The following is a 23216-nucleotide window of genomic DNA, read 5'->3' on the forward strand; positions in this document are numbered from 1 at the left end:
CACTGGGGTGTCTTCATCCACAGGATGTGAGGAATTAGGGATGCTATTCTCATAGTGATCTCTGTCACCTTCTGCACTACCTGTTTCTTGCATTCCTCTCTGTCCTCCTGAGGGAATGATGGAAGACAAAGATTTGACAAGGCCTCCAGGTAATGTGGAAATTCCCGTTGTCATTACCTCCTCCCTACGCCTTCCTCCTCCCTGAGTGTCTCTCTTACAGGGCCCTTTACTGCCACTTTCAGAGGGTCCTTTCTCTCTTACCCACGTGTCTCCCCTACCTTCTTCATTTGTCTCCCCCATACACCACCTGTAGGCCTGCTACACTTCTCTCTCTGGAACATGTTCTCAGCACCCCCATTTCCCCACTTTATCCCATGATTCTTCTGTTGAACTCTGCCTGATGCTTCTCAGACTGAAGCAGATCTGTGCTCTTTCAGTTACCTGAGCGCTTGTCCATCAGGATCCGAGCAAGAGGACTCTCCCCAAGGACATATACATTAGTAGATGATGGAAATCTGGACTCACTGGTAAGACCTTTCCCAGGGATGAAAACAGTGCCATTAGCCAGAATCCTGTCCCTCACATATTCACCTCCCTGTCATAAGTTCTAAGTTGGGCCACCAAGCCTCCACATGGGGGATCTCTTGATCTAATGTCCCCTTGATTAGCATTAATTCAGTGTCTGTTGAGCAGCACAGTACCCTCAAACTCAAGTTTCAGCTTCCAAGCTTAGGGAAGGAGGCTGAATCTAGCAGACTTCCTAGAACAGAACAAATAGATTCCAGTGACACCCCTCCCCATGTCCACATTCACAGTTCTGGGGAATGTGCCTGTTCTAAGTTTTGATTCTTTGCAAGGTACTTGTTCTTCTGAATTCTCTTCTACTTTCTATTCTCCATTAGTATCCTTTGGCCTTTCCTCAAACACAAAAAGGTTAGGGACACTGGCATCAACATTCTAGTTAATCAGCTGTCACAGACCCTAAAAATTCAGAAAGGAGGGACCATGTGATCAGAGATTTTCATCATTAATTCTCACTTATACCTTTGGGAAGTTGCAAGCAAGGACCATATTCAAAAGAGACAATTATCTAAATAAAGATGCAATGATTTGATGAACTACTATGCAGACATTAGGGACTGGGGATTTAACTCAGTGGTAGAGTGCTGACCTAGCATGCAAAAGGCCCAGGGTTCCATTCTCAGCACTACAAAAATAAAACCCCAGCTGGGCAACAGTGGCTCACGCCTGTAATCCTAGCTACTCAGGAGGCAGCGATCAGGAGGATCACAGTTCGAAGCCAGTCTGGGCAAATAGTCAACGAGACCCTATCTTGAAAAAAGCCATCACAAAAAAAGGCTGGTGGAGTGGCTCAAGGTGGAGGCCCTGAGTTCAAACCCTGGTACTGCAAAAAATAATAATAAATAAATAAACCCCCAAGCCAGGTGCCAATAGTTCACAGCTCTAATCTTAGCTATTTGGGAGGCTGACATTGAGAAGATCAAGGTTCGAAGTCAATCTGGGCAAATAGTTTGTGAGACACCCATCTCCAAAATAACCTGAGCAAAATGGACTAAAAGTATGGCTCGTGCAGTAGAGTGCCTGCTTTACAAGTGCAGAAGCCCCAAGTTCAAACCCCAGTGCCACCAAAAAAAAATTGAATTAAAAAACCCAGAGATTAAAAATAATGCCCAATATGCTGGGTATGGTGGCTCATGCCTGTAGTCCCAGCACTGGGGGGACTGAAGTAGAAGGATGTAATTTGGAGGACAACCTGAGCTACATAGTGAGACCCTGTCTCAAAAAAAAAAAAAAAGATGCCCAGGCCAGGGGTGGCTCACACTTGTCATCCTAGCTACAGGAGGCAGAGATCTGAAGGATCATGTTTTGAGGCCAGCCCAGGCAGAAAGTTGGCAGGGCCCCATCTTATCCAGTAACTAGGTGTGGTGGTGTGTGCCTCATCCCATCTATCGGAGGTGTAGGTAAGAGGATCTTGGTTTAGGTCAGCTTGGGAAAAAATGCGAGATTGTATTGGAAAAATAACTAAAGTAAAAAGGGCTGGAGGTGTGGCTCAAGTGATAGAGGGCCTGCCTAACAACTGCAAAGCCCCCAATTCAAATCGTAGTACAACAAAAAACCTGATACCTATAAAATATGACCAAGAGCTAATCACTGGCTTGTAGTAGAAGGTATATGGGTGTTCAATTTTTGTCAACTTTTTTACGTGTGGAAAAGCCCTCATGGGAAAATATTTGGGAATACAACACAAAACAAGACATATGTACCATATGATAGCTATGTGAAAACACATATGAGAAGATTAAGACCAACGCTTCAATTTGTTTTCATGCATCAAGTGCATGGTGAGGACAGGAATGCTACAGGACTTCTCTTTCCTCTCATTAGCATTACCTCTCCTTTCTTCTTGCTCAGCTTCTTGCACAGTCTAATTTCCAGCTTCTCAGAGTAAGTATGACTTAGTCAGCCCATACCTTTGGGGACAGAGCATTTTGAATGGGAACCATCTCACATATCTTCTTGACCTTGGGCTGGCCTCAGGAATAATTCTCTTCGGTCCACTGCAATATGAACAGGTCTGTTTCACATGGTATGCAAACACAAAGTAAGTAAACAACCACAACAAAAACTGGCACCTGGAGATTCCACTTCTTCAGGGACCATGAAAAGTTAACTTTATACGGCTCTCAGGGTATGGCATTTCTGGTATGAAATGCTCTGTGCTCTGAATTTTTAATATGAACTAGAACTGACAACCACACAGTCTGTATTTTATGAGGCTTTTATGAGCATCACAAATAAAACGGTACCCTAGACTTCCCCGGCAACTCTGGTTTGCTCTTCAACTATGTCTGGTCACTAGGGCAGGCTGTTAGGTTTTACAGAGGAACATGCTGGATGTCTACAAAATGGCCAGGGAGAAGTTTTGGGAACCGAATGGCCAAGTGCTGTATAAAATACATACAAACTTATTTGTCAGATTAATGATGGAGATGTGATGTGAAGGTAATCTCGCCATCATCCCAAGTCTCAGAGCTCCTGCATAGAATGTCAGGATCCCTTCAATCCCTTGTCCAGTGTAACACCAGAAGGCTGTGTCAAAAACACACACACCAAACTGAAAGAAGGGAAAACAGAGCTTCTATTTCAATAGCTGAAACAAGGAAGACCTGTATTTTAAACCTTTTTTGGGGGGTTTCCCATATTCTGGGCAGGCATAAGCATGTAAGTCACATGGTGTTTTGGCAAAGGCCAGCTCCACCCTGGTGTTGCTCGTGTCAGCATCCTCAGCCACTTTGACAGCTCCTCATCACTTCTGTGCCTCCCCATTTGTCTACCTAGTAAAAAGCTCAACACGTTTTTGGAGCCTAGATTGGATCTTAAGTATTCATCTGCCTTCCTTCTGGTTCTCAGTATGGGTGTATTAGGAGTGATTTCAGGTTGTCCTTTATCCATGACAGGTCAACTCCACATACAGCCTCAGGGAGACAGCACAGCTGAGAAAGCCTAAAAAACATGATGAAATCCAGATAACCAAGTGAACCCAGGGACTTCTTCCTCCCTGTCAGCACCCTGCCCCCGCTACTTACTATCAGCAGTACAGTTGTCTCTCACTATCCACAGTTTCACTTTCCATGGTTTTAGTTACCAGTGTCAACCATGGTCTAAAAATATTAAGTGGAAAAATCCAGAAATAAACAATGCCTAAGTTATAAATTGTGTAGCGCTCTGAAGTGGCAGGATGAAATCTCATGTCATTCCACTCCATCCTGTCTGGCAGTGACATCAACCATCCCTCTGTCCACCATATCCACATGTATACGCTAGTTACCTGGTAGTCAATAGTTGGTGTTTAAATAGTCCTTATTTTACCTAATAATGGCCCCAAAGCACAACATCACTGATGCGAAGGAAGCACTGGGACATAAAACACGGGAAGCCAGATAAACTCTGGTACTAGGTAGCCATGCTGCAGGACATATAGGAAAAAGCACAGTATGTATAGGTTCACTTCTGTCACCAGTTTCAGGCCCCTCCCCACCTAGGGGTCTTAGAACACATCTCCCTCAGATAAGGTGACCGCTGTAGTCACAACAGATCGCTTTGGGGGCGTATCTGATTTGCAATACCAATGTTACCATTCCTTTTGCTTTTTCATTGCATGGGTCTGATCTGGAATCTAGTTTGTTCTATTGATGCCTTTCTAATTCCTCTTTTGACTTCTAAATCTATCACGTAGGTTTCCATATTTTGGAGGTCACGTTCACTATCAAGACTGTCCCCACACATCTTTGCCTCATTTTAAATGAATAATACATGATATCAAGGTTCTTCAGAGGCAGAGATCTGAAACACAGAAAGACATCACTGAGGCAGGATGGCCTACAGTCACCCATTTTCTCCTAAGGAATGATCATTAACTAGCATGGGACCACAAGGAAAGAGGCTGGTAGAGGGAAGGCACCAAAACCCCATAACCAACCAATGAAATAAACAAACAAACAGAAAGACAGTGAACATGACAATGGTGTTCAAGACAAGAGAGCAGACCTAAGTAAGGGGAGAATTTCAGGAGAGAAAAAAAAGAAGTGGTGACATCCATTCTTCAGGGTCTTAGACTCCCTGGCCTCTCCTATTTTATCAGTAAAATCATAATGAGTAGAATAACACAACCCATACCTACTTACTGCTGACAGGCACTTCAGTGTTTTACAAGTAGCTGACTCAATCTTATAACAGCTTGAGGTGGGTGCCATTGTCATTCCCATTTATCCAGGGCAGGAAACTGGGGCACAGGAAAATTATTGAACTGGCCAAGGTCACATAGGTAGTAAGTGAGAAAACCAGGATGTGAACCCAGTTACTCTGGCTTCAGAATTCCTAGACTTTGCTCCTTCAAGATGCTTCATTTTGGTCCTGTGGAAGGCAAGCCAAAGACTCTTGTCCTTCTCCAATTTGTTTTGGACACTTAACACAGCATCATTGTCTTTACATGATTCTGTATGGGGCAGGAGAAAACCTAGGCAACTGGGTCTTCCCTCTTTCACTCAAGGAAGGGGGTGCGTGACCCAAGTACCGCTTACAGGCATCTGTGCCTCAATCTCCTCAGCCGTTACATGAGATTGAATGGGACTTCCAACGTGGGGCAAGCGGCATCTTTCCATAACGGCCAATTTAGTTGCTCAGTAGAACAGCACGATCCAAATACAAATCCCTGTTCTTGCCACTAATAATCTGACTGCCTGTGTAAAGCTCTGATAAACCCCTAGACAATACCCACATGGGTCTCCCCATGCTAACAACAGACTTCCTTTGGATGAGAGAAGTAGAAGGTACTAAGGCTTGAAGTGTATGACTATTCAGTCAAAGATTCTGTGATGAAACACCCCGTTGATGCAAATTGAGTATTATAAAAGTAGTAACTGCAGAGTCATGACCAAGGGTGATCGGAGATTAAGGAAGAATAGAGACTCCTACCTGGGGATGAGGTCCCTTGGAGCACTCACTGGGTGATTGGATCTTGGAACCAAAATCGCTGACCGCTGCCCACTGCACCTGTGGAAATGCAATGAACACTGTTAGGACATTTTGGTAACTCTCACCACAAGAGAAGCTAGTTGGGAGATTTTGCATGGAGTAAGGAAAAGCTCCGAGGCCAAGACATGGACTGAGTGTACCAAGAAAAGGTACCTAAACGTATTTCTGCCCCTTTTCCTAGCACTTCCATCTCACTGGTTTCAGCCTTGAATTAGTAATCCAGGTGATGGTAGCCAGGGCTCAGACCTTGCCATTAAATGTGGAACCAAGGTTCTGAGATCCATTGTGAGTCACTATGACTCTTCACAACCAATCAGATTCTGGGACTGAGGGAAAAAGCATGGGGGAGAAGAAAAGGCATTTCCCTCCTCCTCCCTTCTTACCTTCTCTTTCAGACCGATGCTAGTCCTTTAGGGACTATGGCTGCTCAGTGGTCTGGGGGATAAAACATCCAAGTAAACTAATGTAATGTAACATCTTTACTCATTATCAACAATCTGATTGAACTGATAAACACCAACCCTGCCGTATATCAGCAAGGTGGGGATTGTCCTTTCTTCCAATTAGTAAAAAAGTCATTTCATACGGAAGTGGTTAGGAACAGACTCAAATACAACTGCTCTGATTTCTAGCCTCCACTCTGCATGGCTTGGGGTAAGTTCCCAACCCTCCACAGTCTTCGGGTTCCCTTTGGTAAAGTGTAAACTCCAGCACCTTCACCCTGGGGCGTTTGTGATGATTCAAAGAGATGTTACTACTAAAGTACTCAGAAAGAGTGGTTGACATGCAGTCAGTATTCTGATGGCATTAGAATTTATCACTGTAGTCATCTCAGCCAAGTTCCCTGATTTGAGCAGTTCCTATTGGATATGTTCATTTCCTTGAAAGTTTGCCCCTCCAGTGGGGTTGTTTCTCCCTCTTTCTCCCACTTCCAAAGACGAGCTCTTGCAGTAAGGCAGATCTCATTGTACTCACAGTATCCAAAGGGCTCTTGAGTCAAAAGGTGGCCTCTACTCCATGACTGATAGGCAGGTTCTTGGCTATGCAATTGCTTGGACTCACTTGAGAGGACATTTCATTTGTATCCCTGAAAGTTCTGCCGGCATCTTCTATTGAAAACCTCAGCTGGGGTAAGTGAGCATATACTGGACTCCCAGAGACCTAGAATAACTGCCCTTGCAACCATGCGCGAGCTCCATTCCAGTTCTTGCTGGGACTGGGGATCCTGAGGTCAGCCTGTGAGACCAGTAGGTCCCACCCAGTCTGCACAGCTCAGCCTGAAGCACTGCTGCTGGTGATAATGATGGTGCTTGGGTGAGTCATGAGCCTATGTCACAACAAAATCATGGGATTCTATAGCCTACAGACACATTGACCTTCAGCCTCTGACTACAATATTGCTGGTGGCAGGGTGGGGTGTGTGCCCTCAGGCAAGAAACTGCATTCTTATTCGTGTACTAAGAGGCAGTGATGAGGGCTGGGAGCATGGCCCAGTGATAGAGCACCTGCCTAGCAAGTGCAAGTCCCTGAGCCCCTGAGTTCGAACCCTTCCCCCTAAAGAAAGAGGAATTGATGAAAAGGTGAGCTTCATGTGCAATTGGAGCAAGGGTTTGTGTACTAGCAGCAACGTGTTGTAGTTTAAAGGGTAATTCTATACTGCACAGAATTAGTGCATTGTTCAGCATTAAGGTATAGAAATCCAAACATTAAAAGGATGCCCCATTGCTTGGGAAGTAGTTCCAACACTCTCCACTTTACCTGGTCTGGATGAAGAATGAGATTACTAACAAAAGGTAAATGTGTGTCCAAATTCCATTGCTGAGATTTATAATCTGAGTGTGGATGCCTGTTGTGTTGACTTACCTAAGGCTTACCTTCTCGTCTGTAAAGTGAGGTCATAATCACTTCTATCCCAGAGTTTATTAAAAAAAAAAAGTCACAGAGCATCTCGTTCTATTGTTGCTCTTTGACTGCTGACAGACTTTTGTCTGCACCATGGGAAGCCTGCCTTTTTCTCCCCAGAAAGCCTGTGAGAGTAGAAAAGTGTGGAGTAGTAAACACGTTACTATCCACCGGCTGCATGTGTGGTGTCCTCGGTCTCAAGACGCAAGCCAAGTTTTGAGTTCCACTGCAACTCTGTGGGGTTGCAACAGGTATTGGTACCATGAGAAGGTTGTCGAGTTAACGCCTGCAGTCACAGGTGCCTTTCATCTCTTGGTTTCTTTTCCTCACTGGCTCAGCTGTCTATGGAAAGGGTGCACTTAGAGCTGCTGTCTCCGGGAAAGCTCGCTCTTTGAGCTGTGCTGCTTTGCTCTGCACTGGATGCATGTTACCAAACTGCCATTTAACTTGCCCAGTTTGGAAAGTGCAACAATTAGTTTTTGGAAATAGATATGAGATTGGGGTCCTCCTCTTAGAATGACCTTGGATCATGTAGCTCATTCCAGACATAGTTATGTGTCTCTAGCAGTGTGTGTCTCCATTCCAGCACAAACCATGACTGACACTAGACTCTTACCAAGTGTCTACTGGTTGTGTGTCTCCATCAGGCCATTGGCCTACATGCTACAGATAGAGCTGGATGGCAAGAATAATGCTCTGTGCCATATGTGCCCTGCAAGTAGTCACTCCTTTGGAGGAAGAGCACTTACCATGTGGCATACTGACATTACATTCCTAAAAGCCTGGGTCTCACTAGGATCCTCCTCAATATTTTTGCTGTTGCTGCTGCCCATGACTGTTACACAGACCTCCTGATACTCGAGGTTATAGGGAGAGCACTTATTCATGGCACCCCTGTGGCACAATAAAGGGGGCTAGCTCATCTAAACCCTACCTGAGCCTGGAATCCTTAAACCCAGGAAAGCAACCATTGCTGTGGGGAGGCCTCTAAATCTGATGGTAATGACTTAAGACTTTTTGAAAGAAGAAACCAGAAAATATGCGAAGGGCTGAGATGACCCCCTGTAGTGTACTTATTACCCTCTTTAGAAACGTGGGGTGAGTCAAATACCCTGCCTCAAGCAGATAGCTCCTTTGATTCATGCAGACCGGAGTGCACACAGGAGTCAGGATGGAGTTTATGTGCTTTGTTATCCATTGCCTCCATCAGCTAGCTAGTCAGTCCTCAGCAGCTGCAGCAGCAGCCCCAGGCTGCTCGGTGCGGTGGGTTTTATACCAACACAGACAAAAGTGGCATCCAGCCAAGTTATTACCTCTAATGTGTGTGCAAGCCCAGCCATTAGTTACATAACTAACTGACCTTGGGAGGTTACCCAGTACAGAAGTACTAGTCTCCAGAGTGTGCCCGTGAATGGGCGATTAATCACTTTTGGTACAACCCGCCCCTATTAAGGTAATCACCATAAATTCTATGGGAATGACCTTCCCTGAGGGCCCTTGGCAAAAGAGGCAGAACACTGTAGCCATAGGTCACAACAACGACATAGGCCATAAGTAATCAGCAGGCTGGGGCTGCCGGCTATGACAGCAAGAGCAGTATGTCATGATGATGTGAGGAACGTCCACCATTTGGGGGCAAGACCCCCTGTCAGGTTGGGACCTTTCAAATTTTACATTAGCAAAATCAATGTCCATCTTAGGCCCTGAAACATTATTGTTGGCCTCATTATTTCTGGTGAGGCCAGTAGCATATGCCCAGCCAGAACACACAATGTCACCTGTTTAAGGGTCCTGCCACAAGGCTAGCTCCCACAAGGAGCAGTGTGCCACCAGCCACCCAGTGGTTTGCCACAAGGAGATCCATATTGTAAGTCCTTGGTATACACTCAACTGTCAGCACAGATAGATAGTGGACCAGGTTCATTCATAGTCATAAGCCACATTGTTTGCAGTTTGACCCAGTGGCTACTGTGACCTAGTGTAGCATCATACCATACGGTGTCCATGCTCAGCTGTACTGCAATGCAGTCTATACAGCCAGTTGTCCATGGCAGGAACTACCTGTATATTAGGCATCTGCCAGGATAGGGACCTTATCATCCTCAAAAGGGCTAGGTAGAGGTTCAGCACCTGGTGCAGCCCTTTCCAAGGGTTCTTAGCATACAACATTGAGCCCTAACATGGCCTGGAATTCAACTTGTAGTGGACTAGCAGACTATGTCCGCCTCTGTTGCAAATATGCCCCTCACTTTACAAGGGTGGGAGTCTGTGCCTGGCCATTGCGGGGTTTGGTCACTCCATCTCTTATCCAGCCAGCGACAGGGTAGATTGTGGGCACTGTCTCACGGGCAGGGCCAGTAATGACCTCAGAGGCTAACAAAATGACATACACTGTGGCCAATTGCTTCTCAATAAGGGAGCGTCTGACCTCTGTTCCCTTTCATAGCTGCAACCAAAGCCTAATGGGCTGTCACGGTCTTTCAAATCTCTGCCATAGGCCCCATTCAACCGTCAAGGGTGATACATACGTATATCCTGTTCACAGGGTTTGTGTAGTTTCTGATACTCTCCTAGCAGCTCTAAAGGCAGCCTCTGCCTCCTCAGTCTAGTCCCATCTGGCTCCTTCTGGCTGTGACAAATGGGGTATGAAGGCCCTCCAGTCTCCCACTGGCCCTAAGACTACCTCGTCACAGGCCCCATTCAGCCCCCCAAGACTTACATGTACATCAACAATAACATGGAGCACCTGTGCAGTTTTATTGCTGTGTGCACAGGGTGAGCCTGACCCTTATCCACAATGGCATCGGGAATCATTTCAATCTTACCAGACTGGACAACCCCCAAGAATCTGACCGACAAGTCAGGCCTCTGCAACTTGTTGTTGATCACCCATCATCATCACTTCAGCTGCGCATGCAGGAGGGGACAGCATTCTCCAAATCTGCAAGAGAACTGCACAGTGGGTGGACGGCCCCCACGAGGAACAGCCATCAGTGTGCCCTTTCCACAGGGACAGCCACCATTAGCCCATTAGAAAAGATCAGGCTACGGCAACAGCCCTAATGTAATACAGTTAAAGTCCATTGTCAAGGAGAACCGCTCTTGACTTTATGGACACGGGTGGGATCTCCAGGCATCTATTCCTTGGTTCCCCAGTTGCTGCTCTGGAAGCTGTGGCTGCTGCTACTTCTGTGGCTGCAACTGCAATGTCATCGTCTGCTCCACTTAGGGGCCGGCAAGCCAGAAGGCTTCGTCCTTAGCTTTGGGCTCCGCCTCTGTGGCCGCTATGCTGTTCAACACAGCCCTGCTGTTGCTGCCTCTGCAGCCCAGCTGGCATGCTTCTGTGGGCATAAAGGGCATCCCCAAGTCCACCACCCTTGCCTGGTTCACCCCTGGAATTTTCTCTCTCAATGAACCATCCAGGTCAGTGGGGCAATCTACGCACAGTCATCCCAGGGGCCCTATGGCACTTGGTTCACAGTGGGAGGGGTTACTGAGCCCAAAGGCATATGGCCTCCTGAAATCCCCTCCTCAGCTTTCTCGGGATTTCATTCCCATTCCCAGTAAAACCTTCACTGACAGCCTCTGCTCTGGGCTACACCTCTGGGTTCTGCCTCTCTTGCTGCTGGCCTGTACCCCTTGATTGGAGTGGCTCAGTTGTTTGTCATCTGTTCATTGAGGGTTCACAGCACACATGCCACTGGCAGACATGAAGATGCTGCTCCATGGTGCCATCTTGAGCCTGGCTGGCCTTCACCATTGTTTACAGTAATGGCCTTGAAACTTCCAAGATCACATAGTTTTGCCTGGCTGCAGGAGGAAGGTAGGGAGGCAATGGGAGGGGAGGGGAATTGAAGCACCTGCTCCCTCCTCTCTACCCTTGGTTGGGTCAGCAACCCGCCCACCTCCAGAGCAAGTTTTGTCTCTCCGTGATGGAATCTGCTTCGGCCCTGATTGCATTGCAACTCACAGGCAGCACTGCCCCACATAGGCTGCGAATGTTGCCATCAGGAGTTAAACGGCTGTCAGTTTCTCATCACCTGGCCCACAGGTATTGACTAAACATAGCCTGCCAAACACCCAGTTCTCTCACTTTCTGGATCAGCTACGTGGATATCTGCCATTTACCTTGGGTAAATCTCATGCTGAATCTCAGGCTGGATGGCAGCCATAACCCAACTAGCTGGGATTAGAAGGATGAGCCACTGGTGCCCAGACCGTCTGACCCTCTTGAACAGCCTCACATGTGATTATTTAAAGTCATCTCCAGTAGTTCATACACTCTTATTCTTGTTGAAAGTTCGGCACCAGAGATGCCAACCAAAGGCAAATATGAAAAAATGACCAGTATTTTTGTAATATTCGCTATTCAAGATGCTAGTAGCAAGCAAGTAGCCCATGCAAGACACCTGAGAGTTCCCCTATGACGACACAAACAGGAAACAACAAGCGAGGAGAAATTTCCCGGTACCCCAACCTCAATTGTTAACACCTGAGAAGTGGGGCCGCCCAGAATCAACATAAAAGCTAACAAGAGGCACATGCTTTAGAGACCCAGAAAAGAAAGGAGGGCTGGGCCCACTCTTAAGAGTGAGCTCTGGTTATTTTCGAGACTATTCAGCTCACGCCAGGAGGTTAGGACTGACAGAGGGTGGAGGAATCAGGCTCATGCAGTTTGCTGGAGGTGCCCAAGACTGCTTCCCTCCAGGAAACATGCCTGGGGACCGCAGGTGCAAAAGGCAACGTGCAACGACTCTCTTCCGCCACCTCGTGGTGAGTCGTGTGGGACCTGATTTCCCCAGTCTCCCCTGTAGTCCTGGGTTAGCAACCTTAGCAACACTATGAAACAACCCTGCTGATGGAGGAGGATCGAGCTGTCAAAACTTTGGAGGGACTGCTGTGGGCTCTCTGCTGTCAGGAGGAAAGGCAAGGATGGGATCGTGAGGGACAGTGTTCCCAGCCCGCCTTGGGGAGGCAAAGCCCCTCCTAGGTGACAGGATTTAGCGGTCTGTTTTTACTGCCAGATTAAAAGGTGGGTGCCGCCTGGTGTCTGTGGCTCACACCTGGAATCCTAGCTACTCAGGAGGCACAGGTCAGGAGAATCGAGGTTGAAAGCCAGCCAGGGCAAATAGTTCCAGAGAACCTACCACGAAAATACTTGTCACAGAAAAGGGCTGCTGTTGCAGCTCAAGTGGTAGACGGCCTGCCCAGCAAGCGTGAGGAAGTAAGTTCAAACCCCAGTAGCACCGTAAATGGATAAGTAAATAAACGCTCAACTTGTTAAAACTCATCATTTAACACCCGGATAACTGGTCTCCAGAACGTGTACCCGGGGACCAGAGAGCACAAACAGGTAAACACTCAGTGTACAGAGCAAGGCAATCTTGCCACTGCCCCTAGATGAACCCCAAAGACCAGGTATGCGGCACCTAATGACTCTAAATCAGCTGAGCGTCCCCAGGCTTCTCCACAATGTGTCGTACACAAGGCACCCTTCTTCTCTTCTCTTCTCTTCTCTTTTCTTTTTGTAAATAACAGCTGTGTATTGTTTAACACAATAAATTCGGGGCTAATGTGTGACAAAAATCGGTAACTAAACCATGCACGTCTGTCTAAAATTGATACAACTTCTTGGTAAACTAAGCCTTTCCTGCTGAGGTTACCTTCTAATCCCTAACACTGTTTTTTCTGAAGGATGTATTTGAATCTCTATCGGCTTTCTCTTGGTATTTCCCTGATACCTCTCTCTTCCTGGACTTCAGGCTGTTACACGTTCTTATCTAGTGTCTCATATGCACAGTATCTGTCTACATTTGCTTGCTGAAACCAGCCTACCGATGTGTATGTTTTTACTAGTGAAGTTAGTCTATTTACACTCTTGTCATTACCAGTGTTACTGACATACTTGAACCATTCTGCCGGCCTAAATTGTTTTAGGTTGGCCCACTTTTCCTGTATTTGCTCTTCTAACTTAAAAAATGCCATCTGCATCATCCCTGCCTCTCAAATAGAGAAAACACCATTAGCCCACGCTCATCTCACCCTCTCCTTTGCCCCAACCCCCGCCACATTATCTGGACTAGGTCAATGGGAAGAGGGCAGAGGAAGGGCGGCGGAAGGGGGGTGAATATGATGCACGCACTTCCCTCACGTGTATGAAAATGGAATGAGGAAACCCAATACATTTATTTTAAAGGGGGATAAAAAAGAATAATAGAGGGGGTGGATTTAATCAAGGCACCTTACATGCATGTATGAAAATATCACAAATACTCCCCTTTGTACAACTCATGCATGCTAATGAAGGAAAAAGCAGGGGTGCCAAGCATGGTAGTACACGGCTGTCATCCCTGCTACTCGGGTTCTGAGGCCACAGCAAAGGAGTTCACAGACAGCCTGTCTCCAAAAAACAGAAGTTACAAGAGGAGGGACTGTACAATAGGTGAATTGGGAAGAACTTTCCATTTGCTGACTATGTGGTCTGGCTCCTTTCCGTTTTCCTAAACTACTCTATTTCAGCCACACTGGCTTTCCTGTCTTAAAGTCCACTAACGTTGTGTTTTTAATTGCTGCTCTCTGCCTGAAATGCGGACTTTTCCCCACCGTCCGTGGCCAGGGAGGTGCCATGGCCAGCTGTGTGCGCTCACGAGAGCCACTTGCACCTCTTCTCAAAACCATGCTCAGTGTCTTCATGTAAGTTAATTTGAAAAGGGTCCTGTGAGAGCACCCTTATTTTCCCTGGTCCATTATCAAATAAGAGAGTTTTAAAAATATAAAGGTGACCACAAGGCAGAAATAGAGGGAACCTCCTTTATTCATCCAAAGGCAATATAGCCAAAAACTGACAGGGAAAGTTCAGCATTGTCTGCCCCTCGAGGCAAAAAGGAGGGAATGAGATGAAAAGTACAACAATAAGCCGAGGCAAAATCACAAACAACATAACCTCACATTGATGGAAGGTGACAAAACCTAGCCAGCCATAAGGCACAACTGCAAACTCTGAGTGCTATCATTATTTCCAATGTCAAAGAAAGGCAATACAATAGGCTGCTATCTGCTGGAATCTTACTCCAAAGCAGGGCCCATATGTCAACTCATTCCCTCTTAATGGTCACAGTATTTATTTGTGGGTGCTGTATGCTGCTCTTCATAGCAGTTAGGAATTGGTCACATCGTCCACGTGTCCAAAGTAGACCGTGTTAAAGAATCAAACGATGCAGATGCAAAAGCAGAGCGCCAAGGCTGCACCAAAGCCAGTGAGTGACTCTGGCATGTGCTGTGGCAGGAATCAAGAAAAGTGCTTGTCTCCATGGTTCAACATGGCATCTCTGCATTGCTCAGACAGTGAACTGAAGAGGCAGGAACGGGAAGAGGGTGTGTATTTCCTTTACAGGTCAGAACTTTATCCGTGCCAATAGTACAGAGCAGCAGAGCAGGTGTTACTGGCATGGGGGCCAGAGCTCTGAAAGGAACAGCACCGTGTGCATGCTTCTTACTTACGCCTAGAACGCGGCTGGCTCAGGACAAAATCATTGTCATTGGAACAGCTAATCAAAGGGTGCCCAGGCCCAGAAAATCAAGTCTAGGATGGTGGCAAGTGCAGGCGAATGCTCGAGAATTTATATGCCTTGGAAGGTGGGTTTTAAAAATAGCTAAGTGCAAAGCTCTTCTCTGCAATGAGCTCAAACAAATCTGCTCTGCCAAGACAGCCCACCGCAAGGGTGGGCTCTCAGGAGTTACTGTCACTCTGTGCAGAACCCAGGTACCTCGACGTGCTCAGGGAATTCTTCTCTAAAGTGTGCAGCTTGGTGTGCAATAAGGCCCGATTTCTTTCTGAAGCTTTTAGAACAGTGGCTACACTTGTATGGCTTCTCCCCTGTGTGGATTCTCACGTGAACCATCAGGCTGGATCTCTGCCTATATCTTTTCTCACAGTGATCACATGCAAATGGTTTCTCTTCAGTGTGTGTTTTCTGGTGTAGAATGAGAGCTGTCCAACTGCTAAAGCTTTTCTCACAACAGTAGCACCCGTAAGATTGTTCCCTTGTGTGAGTTTTCATGTGCTCCATCAGACTCGACTTATACAGAAACTTCCTCCTACACTGCACGCATTGGTACATTTTTTCAGAATGTCTTTTCTGGTGCATGGCAAGGTGTGCCCCGTGAGTGAATTGCTTCTTGCACTCAGCACATTCATAGGGCTTCTCCCCCTTGTGAATGAGCTGGTGGCGATAAAGTTCTGACCTGAGAAGGAACCTTTTCCCACACACGGAGCACTTGTAACCTAGCTCTCCTGAATGAGTTTTCAGGTGAACAGCAAGTTGGTGCCTATAAGGAAAACACTTTTCACACTGACCACAGTGGTAAGATTTCTCTCTGGGAACCTTTGGCATGAGGACTCTCAGGTTGAGAGACTCCTCCCAGTCGGAGCTCTCTCCTAGGTGGGACCCGGGCTTCATGCAACTGTCCAGTAGCTCGTCAGGGGGCTCTTTGCAGATAGGCTCCAGCTGTTCGTATTCTGAGAGACAAAACATGAATAACACTCCAGGTTTTTCTGCTTGGGCATTTTATTCATTGTCCCTCCCAGCACCAAAACCCCAAGAGAAGAAACAGAAATAGCAGGTCATCTTCTTCCAGGGAGATTAGACAGATGGCAAAGAAGAGTTACACTCTAGCTGGGCGGGGGGAGGGGGGAGGGAGCAAGGGGGAGCGGGGGTGGTGGGGGGGAGAAGGTGGAGACTCCCAAGAGACATCCCCACCCTCTCTACCCTGATGAAGGCGGGCATTAACTGTTCTTTCTTCCCTGGCATTCAGTAACCCCTCACCTACCTCTCTTGGAGCCCAACAGTTCCTCTCCTCCATGCTCCAGCAGGAAGCTCCAGTCAGGCTCCAGCATTTCAGGTCCTGGCCAGAGGGAAAGTGTGGGTGTGGTGGGGTGGGGGTGGGATCTGAGTCACTACAGACTGCCTCAGAATTCAAGATGCTTTCTTGGACATGTGCGCTCTCAGCACCTACGTCCTCCTCACTTAGAATTACTTCACCAAGAGCAAGGTAGGTTGAGGTGAGCAGAAACTAGCACTTGCATAAGCTGTGTCGGGAGAGCGTGTGGATTAAGAGTTGGGGAGGATATCTGACCATATCTGTTCTATTGGAAAATTCTTACATCCACTAGACAAGGCTCATTGTGTTTTAGAGCTTAGCTCCGGGGCACTGCTGTTAACATTTAATGTCACTGAGAGATCAGGTCCCTGTGCCCACTTCTGCTGTTGTGATGGAAGCCACCTGAGCAGTTGTTTCATACAGCGGCCTGAAAGCCCTCCTTGTCCTGGTCTAGGCAGACTGAGACTCTGTCACTCAAAAGGCCAGTGCCACCAACTCCAAATACCTTCACAACCAATTATTTGAAAATTAGCCCCCAAAGCAGATTTTGAGCTATTTGGAGCCTGCTTGCTTTGCATACCCTATAAAACTTTGCCCGATACCTGCTGGCTGTTGAAAGGCAAAGCCTTGAGGGAAAAAGAAACCCAAGGTGATAGTGTCTCCTGTCCCAGACAGTGACTATGACTACCCATCAGCCATTCCTGAGAAGATGAGAGGTGACCTCAGCTAGGCCCCTGTGACCCCTCCCTCAGCTGGAAGAACCCTTGCCTGGCTTCCTGACTCAGGACCTTCCCCATAAGCAAACCTGATTGTCTGTCAACAAAGCTTGGTGAGGCACATCTGCCTCTTGGCCATGTCTTTTTTGGGAGGGGCAGCACTGGGGTTTGAACTCAGGGCCTCACACTTGCTAGGTAGGCGTTCTACAGTTTGGGCCACTCCCCCGGCTCATTGGCCAAGTCTTTCCCTTGTTCAGCCCCCACATCCTTCACCGTCTCACCCCGTGTGGGGAGGATGATATTTTGGTGATAAGAAAATGAGAAAGAAATGTGGGAATGGCTGAGTCCACAGGACAATCAACTGACCTAACAGTTCCAGATGGCATCAGTGCGTGGAACTCAAAATGTGAAAGAGCTCTACATCCATGTAGCAGGCCATTACTGGGTAGCATATGAAACTTGATATTTTTCCTGGCCTCTGTCTGTGCCTCACTCCCCTGAGCAAGCAGTAGTGCCAGTGTTCCACGGACCTCACAGCTTTGGACCTGCCTGGGTGGGTGTGTGTGCGGGGGCCGGGGTGGGGTCATTAGAGGTGCTGAGACACCATAGAAAGATCCTGTTAGGCTCTAGTTATGTGCAGGGCAGGGTGTTGTAAGCACCGTGTGGCCGAGTCTCAGGAAGAAGGTCAGCACACACTTCTGGACCTAGTGTGGGCTATACCTGGCTCATAATGGCACTGATGAGGCACAGAAAGTGGCAGAGACAGGATACTCAGTGCTACACAGCTTACATTTTAGGAGCAGTACTCCTGCTAGTTCTGACTATTGAGGTCTTAGTACCATCTCCCTCTAGCATCTACAAGTGTATGGTTTGAGTTCAGATGAGACAATACTTAAGCCTGTGTCAACCGCAGACCACTTTGCTCCGCGGAAACTGTCTTTCCAGGTCTCTGGGCAAGGACCTGTATGCTGTAGTCACCCCTTCTTGTTCATCACCCAACACCCAGTCAGTCCATCACACCTGCTAAACAACGTTTGAATCACCCCTTTCACCCCATCATCACCAACATGGCTCCAGTCCACCGCCCCACCCCTCCCCCCCGCAAGGCAGCAAAGGGTCTTCTCTCTGTCTCCAGGGCCTATGCACTCAATGGTCCTCCTGCCCAGGGTCCTCTCCCCTCATCACTTGCACCACTCAGCAGGCTGAGTTCATGCTGCAGGTGTTTGCTGAGATCCACTTCCCCGACAGGTCATCCCTCCCAGCTGGCCCCCCCATGCCCTCCTACACACCTTCCCCATCACATACGGGACAGGCTGTCCTGTGGACATATGTGAACCACCAGCCAGAGGGTGAGCTCCAGGAGGACTGGGGCTGCGTTTCTGCTGTGTTTACTGCCACATCCCCAGGGTCTACCACCTGACCTGGCTCTTGACACATCTGGTGATGCTGGTTGAATGGAGGTGCTAAGATGTGGAAGACACGTGGTTTCTAAGCCCTGGCCCTGTGCTACTTATGGACACATCAGGCACTTCCAGTGCATAACTTGGGTTGTTCTCAAGTTGTTTCCATTTTGTCTGTTGGACCCTTCTGTAGTTCCACCATGCGGTTGGTCAATGTGCCACAACATTCAAACTGTGCCTGCTGAAGTAAGGGATGGGGCTGCAGCCAGAATGGGGCCAATGTTCATGGGGGGTGAGGGGAGGGCTGGGGTAAGGGGCATGGTTTCTAACAATGTAGGAGAACCCCAAGGGGAAGGACACACAGGAGCACCCGGACTACAAGATCCAGCTACCCTTTCCCACTGGATTTGCTCCTTCCAGAACTCACCCTGTTGTGTCGGGAGCAATGACATTGAAACCTTTGTGTGTGTCGCACTCACCTAGAAAGCATGTTAGCCAAGCACCCTGGGTTGTACTAATGAGGAGGGCCTGCGTACCATAATTGGAAAAGCACTCTTCTAGGTGGGGAAATAATAAGATAGATACTTCCTTTACGCGCCGCAAGTAACAGAACCCTCTTTGAGGATCTGAAGACAGCGTATTACCCAAGTATTCAGCCCAAATGAGGTGCTCATGCCATAATAGCAGCTGTAGCCTTTGCGACCCACAATCACAGAACCCCCGAGTTCACTTGAGTTCTCAAGCAGGAAGAAAGAGCAGGAAGAAAACCCTCGCCTTACCAGGATCCAGAAAGGGCTTGCATTTGCCAGCAGCATGGTAGTTCAGCTCTTGCTGCCCTGACTGTGGGATCCACGCCTCTGCCCCCAAGGCCTCTTGGGCAGATCCCCTTAGCTGGAGTGCAGGTGACCGCGAGTGCCTGTGTGGTGGCATGAGTTCTGTTTGCACTGGTGGCAGTTCTTCAAAGAGCGTGTCATCTATGTCAATCTGGGAAAAAGGCCAGAACCCATCAGTCCAAAGTCCAGACACTCTGGAAGTAAACTGCCCACCCACGGTCCAATGAGCCACACGTGTAGCTTGAAATTGCCCAGTGGCCCCGAGAAGCAAGGCATAGAAAGAATGGAGTTTGGCCAACTGTAATAGTATGTCACCCTTATTCTCACATGTCCAAGACCCATGATTTCAACATGTGATCCATGCAAACAAGTACTAGCGAGGTCTTCCGCTGCTTTCCCCTTCATGCAAAGACGTTCACAGGCGGTGTGCTTTTGATACTCAGTGCAGATTTCAGAGTGCACTGGCCACACACTTCAAGCGCTCAAGAGCCAGGAGGGGCTCGTGGCTTCTGTACTGGACAGGGCATGTCTAGACCCTCAAAGGCAAAATCTTCTATAGTTAAAAACCAAGAGGACAGAGAAAGGAAGGGAAACAACTCATTCGTGCTACCCAAGGATGGCAGGAAAGGTTGGAAGCCTCCTGTCCAGGGCGTCACCTCCCCTGATGCCAACAGCTCCTGCAGAGTGTCCTGCCCCACTCCCCCATAACCAAGCGTCCCTTACACACAGCTGGAAGCACCTGCTTCCTCCTCCCAGAGACACTGTCCTGGGCCCAGCTGTGGCCTCTCCAGAGCGAGGCTTCACGCAGCTGTTCTGAACAGAGGACGGTGCCACGGCTCCCACGGGCCGTTTTGGAAATGCTGGCGCATGGTGCCAGTGCACTTTAGTGGGCCAGAGATGGGAGCGTCTCTCACAATGCAGAGCTGTCCCACGTCCCTACCCAACGTGGAGTTCTCCCTCAAACATCCACGTGGGTAACATGACCTTCGGAGAACCACATCCTGCAGATCAGTTACAGACAAAATACTTGGCACATTTTAGCGTGACTCTGATTTCTTGGGAATGCACTCCTGTGCAAAGCAGAGGAAGACTACGTGACTTATTGTTCCCATTTACCAAGACTTGTTTGCCACTTTGGGAAATCACATGACAAGCAGCAGTACTGCTCATAGCACTTGTGCCTCACTGTCTGAATTCCTAAGTGTCACATCACACTGAATCTAAGCACGGATGGAGGCATGTGACTGCTTCCTGATGTCATCCGGTGAGGGGAAGCCCAAACAAGTTTATGCAGAGGTGCACATTAGCAATAATCAAATGTGTTCCCTTCCTTTAGGTCCTCTCTAGACCCTGCTGGGCTCGGGGCTGGAAAGCAGTTTCGGGAAAGAGCCACATAGTAGTTTCCGATGTGTGGGCGGCATTCGCCCTGCCATCTCTTCTCCTTCCTCTCTTTTCTTAACCAACTCTGAAACGAGGTAAAACCCCTCACTCGTGCATTGGCAGGGCTCATGCACACGGGCCGAGCCTGGAACTGGCCTTCAGGCCATCGAGCCAAATATGGATGGATTTGGTCGATGCATGCAGCTGAATTCTGCTATATGTGAATTTCATTTAACGATAGCAGAGGGGATAGGATCAGCCAGAGAGGGTTAAGAGCCAGTGAGCCAGCAGAAGGGAGAACTGAAAGGGCTGTGGAATGACACAGGCATAAAACATCTGGTCCACACCCATCTGCCTCGGTGCCTCTTTGGGTCTAAGAACAAAGGCCCCAAACTCTTTTCTTACCTGGTACTCTGGTCTCTCATGTTCTCTCTGTAAGTCTTCTATGAGGGAAAAGAGTCTTTCTTTGTTCTCTGGGCAGTAAGTGCTCACCCTGGCCTCTAGGTGGGTGGGCAGAATAGTCAGGAATTGCTCCAACACGAGCAGCTCCAGGATTTGTTCCACAGAACGCATCCTTGGCTTCAGCCACTGACTGCAGAGCTCCGAGAGTTTTCTGAAAACTTCCCGAGGCCCAGCTTCTGCTATGTACTGGAACTGCCTGAAGCGCTGGCGGGAGGCTTCACTGTCTGCGTCGTCCCGGTGCAGCACGGGATCCCCTTTGCACAGGAAGGGGGCCAGGAGGGAGTAGTCCGTGGGGCTATCCATTGTGCCCGCTGGCTCCTTAGAGCTTATCTGGGGCCTGAGGCCTCAGATTCCAGGACTCTTCTCTCCGAACTCCTTCGGGGGAGCCACCTACAGCAGAGGAAAACGTGAGAAGTGAGGCATAGCGGTGGCGATGAGAAGACATACTCAGTGCCCTCAGGTTTTCAGAATCAAACCTTACCAAGCCCGAGGACGTGGACTGACTCTCTTCCCAGATAAATACGCATACGAGTCCACCTCTGCGTTCAGCTTGCAAAAGTTTCCCATAATCTCCAAGCCCATCCACAGACCCTCTGGCACTGCGCCCTCCTCTCCAGCATGAGAGCCAACACCCCCATGTGGCCACTTCAGTGGGAATAATGAAAATCACCAATTGAGTTGCCGGCCACATTTTAGCTGCAGAGAGCTATCCAGCATTGGGCAGTTCTGCTCTAGAAGTGCACGGGCCCCAGGCTGGTAACCCCTGCAATTAAGGAGACTCCTACAGATGTGCAGGCCTTGAGCCCACTCCCAGTCTAACGAGGGCAATCTTGTGTTTCTGAATACCGGGAGACTGCACACACACTCTCTCACACACATACACACACACACACACACACAGACACACACACGAGTAGGAACGCTAAGGAGAGATTGTACTGCAGAACCTCAAAAGTTCTTCTAGCTTGCAGTCCCCCTTATAGCCAGGCCCTGCAGGGACAGCTAGTTCTCAATCCCTTGTCTTCTCATTGCAGAGTATGTGTGATCTTACTATTGACTCCATGCCCTGCTCCGCCATCCCCTCCCAACATAGCCTTCCAAGCAGCCCACCTATGAGGAAAACACACTGCACTGCCCAACGGGCCCTGGGAATTTGCTGTGCGTTCTTCCTGAAGGACGCTTATGGAGTTCCCGCCACGTGCCAGGTACAGTCCTAAGTGTCCTGCATAGATCAGTTCAGTTAGTCCTCACCGATGTTGGGAGCTGGGGAGTAGCGTGGCCCGCTGAATGCATAGGAGGGAAGGGAGGTTTAAGGCCTGGGGGGCGGGGGGGGTGGAGCTCAGCTAAGCTGGCCACATTCCCAATGCCAGAAGGAAGTGACGATGAGGTTAGAATCTATGGTTTCCTGCATTTGAGAAGTCTAAATAACATGAAAATGTTCTTGTCACAATCTCTGAGGTCACGGACACGGTCACAGACACGGTCACAGACGCGTCTCCGCGGGTCTCAGGACTTGTACCTGCAGGTGTGCTATGGGTTGGCCTTCACTCTGTGTTTTCTGGGATTGATCCGGTACCTGCCCTCTTGTCTGAAGGAGGCCCTAAAAGAGAAATGTGTGTGATTCCCTTCCCACAGCAGACTCAATATCCACCGTCCCCATACCATTCCACCCAGTGCCTGTGTGCATAAAAGGAGGAGACTCAGGGCTTCGCGACTTCATCATCTGTTCTGTGCAGATCCAGTGGTGTGGAAACTGAGTGCCAAACACCACTGTCCCTCCCTGCACAGAGGAAGTGCCCGACAGAATGAGGATCAGCCTGCTGTATGCGACCAACCTGGGGTTGAAAAAAGCTGAGGTGAAAACTGTATGGGGAACGGACATGGACAGAGTTTTTGTCGTCATTCCCTAAACAGTTTGGTATAACAACCATTTCCTTAGCATTTACATTGTATTAGATGCTATGGGTGCTCTAGACACGATTTGAAGTATGGGGGAGATGGAGAGATGGAGACGTGACTAGATTGTATTCAAATTCTAGGTCACACTATAGAAAGGTATTGAGTGAGTGGGTGTGCTAGGGTAATCC

General features: G+C 48.4%; 1 protein-coding gene and 1 long non-coding RNA gene across 2 annotated transcripts; one reads left to right on the plus strand and one right to left on the minus strand.

Moving 5' to 3' along the window:
• Positions 1-6828: 6828 nt before the first annotated feature.
• On the minus strand, positions 6829-21432 carry LOC109701458 (zinc finger protein 449-like). The gene is made up of 5 exons (XM_074062204.1): positions 21160-21432; positions 19234-19438; positions 16288-16362; positions 15815-15976; positions 6829-10399 (listed from the first exon to the last, which is right to left on the minus strand). The coding sequence occupies exons 1-5, from the start codon at positions 21430-21432 to the stop codon at positions 10362-10364; spliced, it is 753 nt and encodes a 250-aa protein (XP_073918305.1). The 3' UTR covers positions 6829-10361.
• Positions 21433-22168: 736 nt separating this feature from the next.
• LOC141419904 (uncharacterized) lies at positions 22169-23008 on the plus strand. Its single transcript, XR_012444635.1, has 3 exons — positions 22169-22334; positions 22588-22654; positions 22765-23008. It is a non-coding gene; the product is annotated as an uncharacterized lncRNA (long non-coding RNA).
• The last annotated feature ends 208 nt before the right edge of the window (positions 23009-23216 follow it).

The sequence above is a fragment of the Castor canadensis genome, chromosome X (genome assembly GCF_047511655.1).
Source record: "Castor canadensis chromosome X, mCasCan1.hap1v2, whole genome shotgun sequence".
Classification (NCBI taxonomy): Eukaryota; Metazoa; Chordata; class Mammalia; order Rodentia; family Castoridae; genus Castor; species Castor canadensis.

Coding starts and splice junctions, on each gene's coding strand:
- LOC109701458 (XM_074062204.1), bottom strand. CDS start 21,432: ATGGATAGCCCCACGGACTACTCCCTCCTGGCCCCCTTCCTGTGCAAA. Junction 16,363..19,233: donor CAAGCCCTTTCTGGATCCTG/GTAAGGCGAGGG, acceptor CCCTCTGGCCAG/GACCTGAAATGCTGGAGCCT. Junction 15,977..16,287: donor ACTGTTGGGCTCCAAGAGAG/GTAGGTGAGGGG, acceptor TTTGTCTCTCAG/AATACGAACAGCTGGAGCCT.